Source organism: Phaseolus vulgaris, chromosome 11 (assembly GCF_000499845.2).
Source record: "Phaseolus vulgaris cultivar G19833 chromosome 11, P. vulgaris v2.0, whole genome shotgun sequence".
Classification (NCBI taxonomy): domain Eukaryota; kingdom Viridiplantae; phylum Streptophyta; class Magnoliopsida; order Fabales; family Fabaceae; genus Phaseolus; species Phaseolus vulgaris.
The window spans coordinates 35564948-35578144 of NC_023749.2; the positions used below are offsets into that span (position 1 = coordinate 35564948).

A 13197-nucleotide genomic window follows, 5' to 3' on the forward strand; every position below is an offset into this window, starting at 1 on the left:
GCTTCACATTAAAACTGAAGGGTATGGAAGAATATTATATGAAGTTTAGCCTTATGTCACAAGACATGAATATTCTTGATAGCACCGAAGCAAAGCACAAACCCACACACCAAGTTTTTGAGAAAGATTCTAAAACAGCTCATGGTCCAGATAATATAAAACTGAACTTGTGCTTTGCATCAGAATCAAAGTAAACCCTAACAGAAGGGAGAATAATCAAAAGTTTGTAATAGCTTCCCTGCCACAGTTCCATGCAACCTACACCTACATAAACCCTCATCATTCTTCAATGTCAACCATCCCTCTAACATTTCTTCTAGCTTTCAAAAATCTTTGTGATCTTCCCATGGCCACATTCATGTTAAGGTCTAAGAAAGCAGTGCATGCCTTTGCCTGGCTTTGTCTTCTGCTGATGGTGCAGAAAGGTGCTTCCTATGATTTCGTAGTTGGTGGCCAAAAGGGTTGGAGTGTTCCAAATGATCCTAGTTTCAATCCTTTCAATCAATGGGCAGAAAAAAGCCGTTTTCAAATTGGAGACTCCCTTGGTGAGTTCTCATTCAATCTATGCTTCCTACTCACATAGTCTAACGTTTCACTTTAGATCATCTAATTGACATATTTCTACTTGGATTAATGGAAATCATTCTATATTCTTTTTGTCTCAAATTAACCTTCTCTTTTCAATTTATCATTCATATCAAATACTACGAAACCTAAATTAAGAAAAGACCTTTCTTCCTTTTTCCTTGTGCTTAAGAAAATCCTTTCTCTTTGCTCCTAATTGATATTATTGTAACAAGTTTTGGATGCATATTCCAGCACAAAAGTAGTACTTCTTCACAGGGACTTGGAGCTTTGCTGGTTACCCCAGAAGTTCTTTAACTTTTTCGATATATTTATATATATATATATTCGGTGAAAAATCAATTTATAAAATAAGTCTTGCTTTTCACATATTTATGAGTATTGTTCTCACAACTTCAAAGATTTAGAACCCTGAGTAGATTTATTTTTCTCAGCAAAATCTCATTATCAATGATATCCTAAGAGTTAAACTTTTTCATATGGTGATTGCAGTGTTCAACTACCAATCTGGCCAAGACTCAGTGCTCAATGTAAAGAGTGAAGACTATGCGAGCTGCAACACCGATTCACCTTATGCAAAATTCTCTGATGGCCACACAGTCTTCAAGCTAAACCAATCAGGGCCTCACTTCTTCATAAGTGGAAGCAAAGACAACTGCCTCAAAAATGAGAAGTTAACAGTGATTGTGCTAGCTGAAAGGAGCAAAAACACCAACCAAACCACCAATGCTTCTCCACCCTCACCACAATCATCATCTTCTTCACCATCACCTACTGGCCAAGAGGGTCAATCTCCAACCTCAGACACAAACCAAACACCAAGCCCTGTCAGTGAACCTCCCCCTCCCAGTGCTGCTGCTTCAGCCTTTGTCTCCCTTGCTGCCTCTGCTGGAGCATTCATGGCTTCAGTGCTGGTTTTATCTTTCTAAGCATTAAGAGTGGTTGAGTATTGATTTCATTTTTTTTTTCATACAATTCTTTTATTTTTCATTTTTCTGTTCTTTGTTTCCTATACTTTTAGTTCAGAACTATTATGACTGGTCTTCGGTTCAAAGTTGGGATGGATGTTTGATATTTATTTGTGGAAATGGAATAATAAGCTGACAATGATTTAGCCTTTTGTGTGTTCTACACCTTGATGTATAAATGATGGTATGTGAAATGAAATAAAGCAATTTTTTATTTATCAAAGAGAACAATCGATTATATGTTATCAAATAGTGTATTTTTGTGATTTTATATAATGGTAGAGATATTATATATCTTGTTATCTTTTATATGTAAGTGAATTTATCATAAACCATTTTCCTCAGGTGGCATATATACTCAGGTATACATGCTTGGCTGTTTGCGGAAGTTAATATCTAACAGTATAGCAAAAAAGATAATTGACACCGAAGAAAATTAAAAATATTCCTTTCACAACCTATTATAATAATATAATAAATACATTTAATACTTTTAATTAAAAATGAAATAAATATAATTAAAATATTATTTTATTGTGTTAAACCTGTGTAATTACTGTTTAGAGCGTCAAATATCAATTCTCTCTCTCACTTTTCTTTAGGTTCCTGTTGATATAAAGTATACTTTGAGCAACAAATATTGTCTTGCTTTGTGGAAAGTATGAAAAGGCAGTTTAACAATAATAATAATAATTAATAACAATAATAAGTGTAATAATAAACATTTACTCCATCTCATACTGTTATTCTTATTAATTTAAATGAATAAGTAAATAAGATTTAAGGAAAAAAGAATAAATTTTACAAAAATATAAAAACTAATTAATAATGAAAAATTTAGAATAGTTAAAGTTGGGATCCAAGGAAAAATGAAATCTTAATATATAAAATAAATATCTAAAAATAATTAAAAACTAAAAAATTATAAATAATGCTGTTAATATTTTTTTGCAATAATAATAGTATAATAATAAAATTATTCCATACGGTTTAAGATTGAGAAGTGATTCCTTATATGAAGGTTATTATAGCAACCTTCGTATAAATTTTTTCAATATTTTAAAGTCTGACTAAATCAGGGCAAACCAATAATAAACTAGATTTGACTTGAGTAAATGCGTAATATTACCGTGTTCACTTCATACGCTTACTTGCCATAAATTAATTCAATTTAAGCAAATTATATCTCAATATATACATTATTAATTTTCGGGCTAATTCAATAACAATTAAAGTATAGATTTCAACCAATTAAATCATGAATTAGAAAATACATATCTTCTCTAAAATTTCACTAACAATGGTTTCTAAAGTCTTGCCAACATAATATTTTAATAATAGTTTCTTTTCTAAAGAAGTTTTCTACCAGATGGATTCTTTGTTTTTTAAGATTAAATTGTAGAGTCATATTTGACAGAAGTGTCAAAGAAAAGTAATAGATCTTTCTTTTGCAGCAAAATAGATCTTTTAAATTATTTTTTTATTCAAAATTATAATTTTTTTCGTGTTTTTTCAGTAATATTAACAACCACTTAAAACGTAAATTTTCCTAAACCATATTCATACATTAATCAATTTTTAAAATAGTATTCATCTATGCAGACATTCATATCCAATGTTTGTTCCAAAAGTATTCAGTTTTGGGGGATAGACAGATTTCTATAAAACCAGTCTCTGCCAGTGAGCAAATGCGGGTCGCATAAAAAGGGGGCACACCAGATTGTCATTTTCGTCTCAAATAACATGGCAAAAAGATGAATTTGCATTCAAATTTATTAGTCATACTACTCACCAATTTCACCCTCTCTACCCTTTAATAAATTAACAGATGTTATTTCCTCAGGTCATAAAAGCAACAAGAATTTAGTGAAGGCAAATATTGGAGGCATTGTGTACCTCGTAATTCTTATCCTTGTAATTATCATTTTACTGAAATAGCAAGAAAATTATATTTGTAAGAACATATAGCATAGTTAATTACCTATAGTACTGCTGAGTGAAAGTGGGTATAACAAAATCTGAGACCCAACGCTATACAATGTTCACCTATCTATCAAAAATTTTTCCCAAGCTCAACTTTTTTCATCATTCTGATAGTGTTGTGCAGAATCGAGTCCAAAATTCCAGCTACCTGAAATTACAAAAGAAAAAAATAACACTTAAAAACAATATAATTTTAAAAAAAAATAACAGAAAGCAACATCTGGAACAATGGCAAATACAAACCGTGAAAATGCCTCCAATAATGGCACAAACATTTGTAATAAAATGTGAAAAAGACCTCTGGTTTTCTGTTATTAAGACCTGCCAACAAAAACATTGTAAACCTTCAATAAATTTTATTAATACGGCACAAATTCAACCAAAATTATGACCTCTGTATGCGAACCTGCATTGGGGAGAGCTCGATATGAAACTTCGCAACAGGAATGTCAACACTGTGTGCCACACTGCTGTGCGCAGTGTACTCGTACTCCTCAATTAATTTATAACCTTTTCTATTCACTACCTCTGTTTTAACTATCTGAATATAATGCTCTATCTGCAGAAACATGAGTGGTAGAACTATAAGAGATTTGGAAGAAAAGGAGAAAAGCAAATAAAAAAACTTCAAGAGGTCCTGGATATTCATGCTGACTCTAGATCTCACTTGCAAATGGAGATCAATATACAAGCAATCACGATATTTCCCATTATTCAACCAAACATTCAAAGTTCCTATACTAACCAAAAAAAGTCAAATGGCAGAGTTGAGACTAAATTAAAAGTTTTTCTGTTTTTCATATAAAATATTGAACTTACAGTAACATTTGCTCCGAAATCACGAGTATTGGAGAATGACCGGCCACTGAGCCTATCATGGCTGCTACCTAAGTATGGTATCAAGAGCTTCACATCACTCATGGCCCTAGGCGTCACTTTCTTTCCAAAAGACAAGTTGTTTACGACATGTGACATGTTCATTTGAGAAGCATCAAAGGAATGGGCGTCAGATCTAGCTGAGATGATCAAATTTCCTGGAACCTGCAAAGTGCAAAACAGCTTTACATTTCTTTCAAGAATTCTCATTTTTATTTTTAGTTTTTGAAATCTTAGAAAAAAAAAAGTTATTTTAGAGATTTTATTATTAATAACTGAAGCTTCTAGAAAAAGAAAAACAAAACAAAACAAGGAATCCATTGTATCAGTTACTTCCAGAGAAATGATAGATCTCCTTAATTCATGGATATATATGAACACCGTGGAACAAAATGGGAATTTCTCTATAGATTACTGTTGAAGGTTAGACCTCAACCTTTTGGGTATTTTACCTTTTTCACTCGCACATATCCCTCTATTCTACATCCACCCGCTGATGGTCCTGGCCTTTTTGCATTATCTGTAGCATTAGATTTATCTTCCAGAGCTGGCTTTTGAGATGCTGTTGGGAGAGATGTAACTAAATTCTCCATAAACTGCAGGAAGAAAATAATGTTTAATAACATTAAAAAAAGCATCAAGCCAACTGATTTAAAGTGTGTTAATTTAAAATAAATATAGTGTGAACCTCGACAAGGCTTTCTGTATCACGATCTCCATAATAGGACTCGTGTTCATGATGCCCATGTTCACTTCTGAAATTGGAAACGCATTCAGCAAATTAGATTTAATGAAAAAATTCAAAACATTAGAACTTTAATCAGGAACAAGTATGGTACACAGTAGCCAGGTTGTGTGACATATTATATAGATAAGACAAAAATGAACTGAATTGAAAGACCTCAAAATAAAATGGAGAACTAAATATTATAAAGAAACCCTACAAACTTGATCAAGTTTCTACTAAATTTCTAACTTCCAAACTTCTAAAATAATTTCATATCCCCAATTCCATCATAAACCCTCAATTTGGATAGAAAAATAATACTAAGGATTTTAGGTGAAGGAAAATAGACAAGATGATATAATTTGCCAAATTTAAAAAATAGGGGTCTTGAGAAAATTTAATACAATTGCAAAATTAAGTATATAATACCCTGAAAAGGATAAGCAGATGCCACAAGAGCAAGTGTTCATTATTGCCAAATTAGCCAAGGCAAAGAAAACCAAATATGCATGACCTGTATATTATTAGGTTTGTGCAGGGATAACAATGATATTAATGCTAATAGCATGAAATTAATAATCATAAATAACACGTAACATATAGAGCAAATTACTGTCAATCAAAATACTGAAATAGAGGTAGAAATTTTTCATCAAACACTAGTTGACCAATTGATTTTCCCTAATGGATTTTATTACCTGAGATCACTTCCTTTACGGAAGATTCGAATGGATGGATACCCTTGTATGTGATTCCTGGACAATGATAATGAGATACAAATGAATGGAAAAATAAGTATCAATTGAGAATGACGTGTTCAATAACAATGTCAACGAACCAAGGCAGAAAACAATAAATTATAATGAAGACAAAATAATTCCATGCTCAACATAGCAAATATTGCAGAAAGTTTTTTATGTTTATCTTCTTCAATCTTATGCTAACAAGGTCTACAAAGCCTAGCCTATGAAATCTGTTTATGCAATGCATATTCTAGTATATCCAATTTCAGGTATAAACACGTATTTTATTATCAACTGTTTCAGCTTTCAATTAATGTATCTCTCTTGGAAGACGATTATTTGAAGAGAATATAGTGAAGGAGAAAAACTTGGTTTGGAAGAGGCAAAGATAGAGGGTTTGATTTTATATAGAATGGAAATTATTGGTGAAAGTCACATTCCCTTGTTGCAGAGGAATTATATGAAACATCTATACATCAAAAGTTGCTTTGTGTGTCCATATCTTTTGGATACTTTGGTGAGATGTATTGATGAAGTATATAAGCATTGTCCCTTAATGAATTTAACAAACAAATGAGATTGATACTCTTTCTAGTTGTAATTGTTCAAGAAATATGCTTTAATTTGGACTTTCCCAAATTCCAACTATACATTTATTATATTTTATGAATTTTATTTATACACGTTTGTGTATGTAATATATAATATAATATATATATATATATAAAAATATATCTTACTCATCATATTTGTTGAGTAATGTGTTGTCATAAGTGTTTAGTGTTCTTATATGTGCTGCCCTAGTCACATGCAATGAGATGAGGATCGTAAGGGGATCAAGAATGAGATGAGGATCATAACTTGACTCGTAAAAGTTAGTGGTATATGAAAAATAATATTCAATACATAAGAAAACTAAAAATAGGTTCATAATTCATAAGATAGATGCATAAAACAGTTAATAAATTCCTAAATATTTAATACAAATAAATCTTCCACAGAAATCCATTTGTATTAGTAAACAGTCATCGCTTGATGCCATTATAAAATAAGGCAGCGAGGAGCAGAACAGATCAGAGAAAATAAACAAGGCAGCCATGAGCAGAACAGGAGAAAATAAGCAAGGCAGCAAGGAGCATAACAGATCTGAGAAAATAAACAGATAGAGACAGTGGCGGTGAGAACGAACAGGCACGGCCGTTAGCGACAGCAAACGCAAGCAGTGGCAAGACCGAGCGGTGGCGAGCATAACGGCAGTGAGAGCAAGCAGTGGCAAACACAACAGCGAAGAGTGCAAGCGGTGGTGAGCGAGACAAGTAACAGGATCGAGATGATCGATCCTCCGAGCATCACGCCTACTCGCTATGATCCACGTAGGTGACGATCCGTCGTTCGAGTCACCTCGCCTTCTCCTCCAAATTTGTTGAATTGCATGAGTTTGCAGGTTTACTCGCGATTTTAACAACATTGGTCACATCAGTCACCTTTAGTAGTATTCATGTGACTTTTTTATATTTGTAATTGTTATATCTAAGAGTTATTTTTTCAGTCTATGAATGTACTGTAGAAAGTAAGAAAAACAAACAAAAACAGAAAGTAATTCAATGCGAAATTATCTTCCTTTTGTTCTAAATTTTTTGCACAATTTGCAATAGTTATAGTCATCATAAAACTTAGTTTCTTGAGGGTAAGATACCATCAACACCACTCAAATACCTCCAATAGAGTGGTATCAAAGTTGTAGATCCTTGCAATAAAACAAATTAAAGAACGATGACCAAAAACAACACTTTCACAGCTAACAACACAATTTATTGTAATGTCCAAGTTCCTTTGTTCAAGAGGAATCTTAGAAAGGGGACTATAAGTCTAACCCAACCTTATAAACAAGCTTGTGAGGTAGATTTGCACTCAACTATATATTATAGTTTAGTCATATCTCTAGTCAATGTGTGAATAAAAGGAGGCAGGGGGAGAAGGTTGATAGCAGCTGACACGATGGGCTCAACAAGCCTCGCTACAATAAACTCTAATAAGCTTTTATACCATCTTAGAAGGTGGACTTTAAGCCTAACTCAATCTCATACATCGGTTTGTAAGATGACGTTTGCATTCGTCTATATATTGTAATTATAATTTGGTCATATTTTTAGTCGATGTGAGATCTTCAACAAGGAATATTATGATTTTTGGGATATAAAAGTGGAGACTTTGTTCACCTTTTTTCATGTTTCTGAGTTAATACAAACAGAGCATGAATATGAAGCCTTTACAGTTGTGCAACATGCAACATTGAGGGAAAATAAAACACAGATATTGAAGTTCTTAGGATGATTTAGAGAGGGCAAAAATCATGAGGGCAAAAACAACAAAGGAAACATGGGAAACTCTTCAATCAGATTTTAAAGGAAATTCCAAGGTGAGGAAAGTTAAACTTTAATCTCTCAAGTGAGATTCAGAGGATGAAGAAAAAGAAAAGTTTGAATCAATACTTCAATAGATTGTCTAAATTGGTGAGTCAAATAATGTTTCATGGAGATACAATCAGTCATTGAAGAATTGTTAATGAAATTCTTATTAGTTTGAGTAAATAATTTGATCCTACGGTGACTGCCACATAAGAAAATAAGAACTTGTCAACCATGATCGATCAAGGATTGATGGGGTCACTTAGATCCTATCAGCATAAATTGTTATGTCACATTAAAAGTCAGTTGAAAGCATGTTCCAATCCAAACTTACGATATCATCTCAAATAGGTGAATCAACAAATAATGGTTAGTCTTCTAGAGGTAGCAAATTCGGAGAGGAGGAAGAAATCCACATGGAAGAGGAAATACGTAAGAAGAACAACCATGAAGAAAAAGATTGTTGGAATAAAGAAGAGCCACGATGTTATAATTGCAAAAGGTTTGGATATGAGCAAAGGATTGTTACTTTGACAATCAACAACACAATTCATTTTCTAAAGTAGAAAAATGGTGAAGGGAACTTGATCTTCTCTTGTCAAAAAAACAACTTGAGCATAAAAAATATATGGTATTTGGACCGCAGCTGCAGCAATCATATAACAGAAGATTATGAAGCATTTGTTAACATGGATTCTTCATTTGTCTCAAAAGTTAAGTTAGGCAATGGAAAGTGTGTTGAAGTAAAAGGCAAAGACAACAACGGAGTTACAACAAAGGAAAGAGGTAAGGTGATTCATGGTACTCTTTATCTATAAAAAAATTAGATGAAAATTTGTGAGTATGAAACAACTTTTAGAGCATGGTTATTCTTCGATGTGAGAATTGAGAGTACAAAAAAATTTATTCAAAAGAAATAATTGTCATTATGGTGAAAATGAGAAATAACAGAAGTTTTCCACTTTCACTTAATTATGAGAGAAAAGAGAAACCGAGAAGGCATATAATGAATTATTCTTGTTCATAACGAAGAAGAGATCTAATAATAGGGAATAAAATCAATAATTAATAACGAGGAATGTTTGCTATGATATTTCCCTGACTTGGCAACATTGTCTATAGATATGATTCAAAAGCAAAATCATAAAAATGGTAAAAAGCCAAATTTCATTGAGTAATGGATAAAAAAATTACAAAAAAGAAAAGGAAAACGTGTCAACTGTAAGTAAGAAGCATAATCTTTTAGGGGGAAACAGAAAAGTAAAGAAACTAGCAATAATACCTCCTGCATAAATCTCCTTCTAGAGTGCAATCCACCTTTCCCATAATAATGCGCCCATCCATTTCTGGGTCATATCTATTAAAATTAATCAAATACATATTGGACATTGAATTAGTGAAGTTGTGATAAAAAATAACTCTATATCTACAAAGGATAGGAAAATATCTATCTTCTAAAATGTAATTTCAAGAATTGTGAGAAACAATGAGTCAGAATAAAGTACCTCTCTTTCATAATTTTAGCTGTTTTCTCCCATGAAGGTTTCTGAAAGAAAACAGTAGAAGATAAATTCATGTAAAGTTCAAAATCTATTAATCCACCAAAAAAGTTAAAAATTTATAAACCACGCCATCATTAAAGGAAATAACTTCTGCATAATTCATCAATTGTATCAAAGCACATGGCTAACAATCTTATATGGCTGAAATGCAACCATCCTCATCGTAACATGTTATTCAATATTAAATATTTTTGCATTAGTCACTACTAAAGTGTGACTGATGACATAGCCTTTGCCACTACTACTTAGTACTTAGTGCCTTGTACTGAGAGGGAAATTTCTCTTTTAAGGAATGAGACATTGTTGAAACAGAACCCAATCTATTTATGAAACAACAAAGACATCAGGTGCCAATCTTATTTCCTGATGAAGAGGTACAGAATCATGATAAAAATGATTACCAAACGTTGACACCAGGAACACCAAGGTGCATAAAAATTTACAACTGTAATTGGAAACCTGCAAAAAGGATTATGAAACATAGAGTAAATAATGCATTTTGAAATGAACTTAGCAAAAACAAGGAAAAATCAAATGAAATATTCTCAGAAGTGGCCACTTACTGATGAGCATATTTATCAAAATTATGTGTTGTGAATGAAAATGAACCTTCAACAGATTCTCCGTCTACTTCATCATCATGCTTTACAGCATTTGATACTGCACCTGAATGAAACTCAGCGCCAGTGGGTCTTAAATGTGAATCAATAGAAAACTTCCGAACTGTTTTTGTTATATTGAGCCTGTTCTGAAAACAAGAGGCAAAATATTAAGTACAAGCACTAAAACTTCAAAGAAAGGATGAGGTAAAATATCATAAGCATGTATAAAATGAATAAGAAAAAGGATTAACAGAGACTTACTGTTCCCAGCACATCACTCACATCAACCGATGCAAACTCACATGAGAGTGCAGGAAAACTACAAAATAAGTTGAAGTAATAAGCCAACAACAACAGCGAAAGAGGAAGATAAAGTTTACAAACACCCATTACATTGACTTAATGTACAGACTATAATACTATGACTTGCTAGGGTATCCAAATGAACTGTCAAGGACTTGAAGCTCTTCGAAAAACTGAAGAACTGTGAGAGATGAACACAATGTTTAGGGAAAGCTTTAACCTAATGTCAATTTCACAAGCCATCACTGTACATCAACTACCGATATTAATGATCACTTTCTAAGATCCCCATCCCACTCCCAAATTCAACAACGATATGATATGAAGCTCAACTAGTTTCATGGGAAGGTTTTTCCCTCTTCCTTCTGTAGAAGTGTAATTGGACATAGAGTTTTAAGAGAGAATTCCAATTTTAACGTGAATTTAAAATGGCATATCGAAAGAGTAGTTTGGATCTTAAATCCAAAGAATTTTTAAAATGATCGTAAGTTGATAGGAGATTTGTTTAAAAGTAATATGAAAGGTCGTTCATATAAAGTCAAAAAATGAAAGAATCTGAAAACTCCTACTCTTTCACTGTCTCACTCTCAACTCTCTCTCACCCAAAGCTTTGGTGAGTGCTCCCTATCTTGCACCTCTTCCCCTTTGTCACTTTTGTTTGAGTCTCTCTCTCCCTCTATTCTACTCCTCCCTCTCACTCTCACTCTTTTGCACCTCTGCTTCTATTTCCCTATCTATCTTTGCTCTACATTTTTTTAAATAAATATTTAAAAATGAAATTCTACATACAATGGAAATTAAATTACTTTACGCAATTAAAGAAATTGAAATGCAAGAAATTTAAATTGCTTTTTAAAGAAATTGAAAATGAAAATAATTCAGTTAAAGAAATTAAATTTCCGTGCATTTTAAATTCCTTAAATTTTAAATGCTCTATCCGAACACTACCTAAGTGAATTTCAAGATTCTGGTCAAACTACAAACTGTTTTGTTTAATGAATTAATCAATAGACAGTGAACAAACGTATCAACCCCTAATCAGCCTCAATTTGCAAATAGAAGTAGATTGAAGCTCACATTCCTTGTAACATAACAAGTTCATACCAAAACTGAACAAAAACCACAAACCCAGCAATAAATACATAGTATTAAACAATAGTTAAGACATAAGCATTGACCATCTTTGAAAAACATCCTACTCAACCACAGACAGGAAATGCCCAGATACTGTTCTACCTGATATTGAAATCGATACGTAAATAGTCATGATCAGAACTCTTGTCAACAATCACAGATGTGGAGGTGCTAACAGTCAAATAATTACTTAGTTCCTGAAACAAGGATGCAAGACAAATATCAAAATGAAATTTGAACATCCAATTCAAACTTATAAATTTGACAAAACTAAATAAAAGATGTTCATAATTAGAGGTCTAATAGCAAAGCAGTATAGGACCTAACATCAATCTAAATTACAATTTTTTCGTTCAACAATTCACAAGTCATAAACATGATTCAGCCACTGACCATTCCAAACAGAAACATCATGGAGAGAGCTGCCACTATGGATAATCCCGCTCCCGATAACGACGCCTCAGTCAAATCTCTCGGGATTTTTCTGTTGACACAAGTCAACAACAAGCACTTAACAAAATCATTCCCAATTTTTTTAAAAAAATAACAAAAGAAACCTGCATTCACAAATTACGCGTAAAATTTACATCGCAAGCCGTGACATCCATGACCACAAAACTACTAAAAAAATTCACACCGAAACACTTCCAATCACACAAGAAGACTCGAATCGAGGCAATGGACAAGTTCTTCTTGCGCACAGACACCGAAAAATATTGGTATCCGTGTTTTCTTACAGTGTGGACTTCGGTTTGAACCGTTATACAAAGAGCTTAACAATGAACACAACAAAATCCAACCAAATCTGTAACAGAAAAAAAACGATTCTGCACATTCACAAGCAAATTGAAACTGAAATGAAGAACGGAGAGAAATTCTGACCTGTAAAAATCAACGGATTTGAGCTTAGTTGCAGAAATCATGATGGCAAAAAGGTGGAATCACAGTGAGAGAGAGAGAGAGAGAGAAAGAGAAAGTCTCCGAAACAGAAAGCGCAATAGCTATAGATTGTAGATCGAAGGAGCTTCCCTTTCTGCTGTAGCTTCTTCGTCCCCCACACACTCTCTCGCTCTTCTGGGTGACGAAAATATTGAATATATTCAAAAGAAAAAGTGGAATATTTAATTATTAATTAGATTTTGGGGGAAAATTGAATTTTGCATAGTTGATATACTTAAATAAAAATATATTTAAGTTTTAGGTATGACACTGCTTTATGAATTTAATTTAAGAGTGCATTTTTTAAATTATAACTTTACAATAATTTTGCTAGATTCTATAATAATTATTTAAAAGTTATGTATAG

The 13197-nt window shown here is 32.6% G+C and overlaps 2 protein-coding genes across 2 annotated transcripts; one reads left to right on the forward strand and one right to left on the reverse strand.

Annotated features, from left to right (window-relative positions):
• The first annotated feature begins 283 nt into the window (after window positions 1–283).
• LOC137829925 (early nodulin-like protein 9) lies at window positions 284–1784 on the forward strand. Its single transcript, XM_068636952.1, has 2 exons — window positions 284–545; window positions 1078–1784. The coding sequence occupies exons 1-2, from the start codon at window positions 290–292 to the stop codon at window positions 1512–1514; spliced, it is 693 nt and encodes a 230-aa protein (XP_068493053.1). The 5' UTR covers window positions 284–289; the 3' UTR covers window positions 1515–1784.
• Window positions 1785–3365: 1581 nt separating this feature from the next.
• Window positions 3366–12993, reverse strand: LOC137818482 (protein disulfide-isomerase 5-4-like). The gene is made up of 15 exons (XM_068621937.1): window positions 12774–12993; window positions 12285–12375; window positions 11994–12088; window positions 10716–10773; window positions 10416–10600; window positions 10254–10311; window positions 9796–9836; window positions 9573–9647; window positions 5838–5894; window positions 5101–5167; window positions 4865–5008; window positions 4356–4577; window positions 3943–4095; window positions 3780–3857; window positions 3366–3684 (listed from the first exon to the last, which is right to left on the reverse strand). The coding sequence occupies exons 1-15, from the start codon at window positions 12812–12814 to the stop codon at window positions 3607–3609; spliced, it is 1443 nt and encodes a 480-aa protein (XP_068478038.1). The 5' UTR covers window positions 12815–12993; the 3' UTR covers window positions 3366–3606.
• Between the last annotated feature and the right edge of the window lie 204 nt (window positions 12994–13197).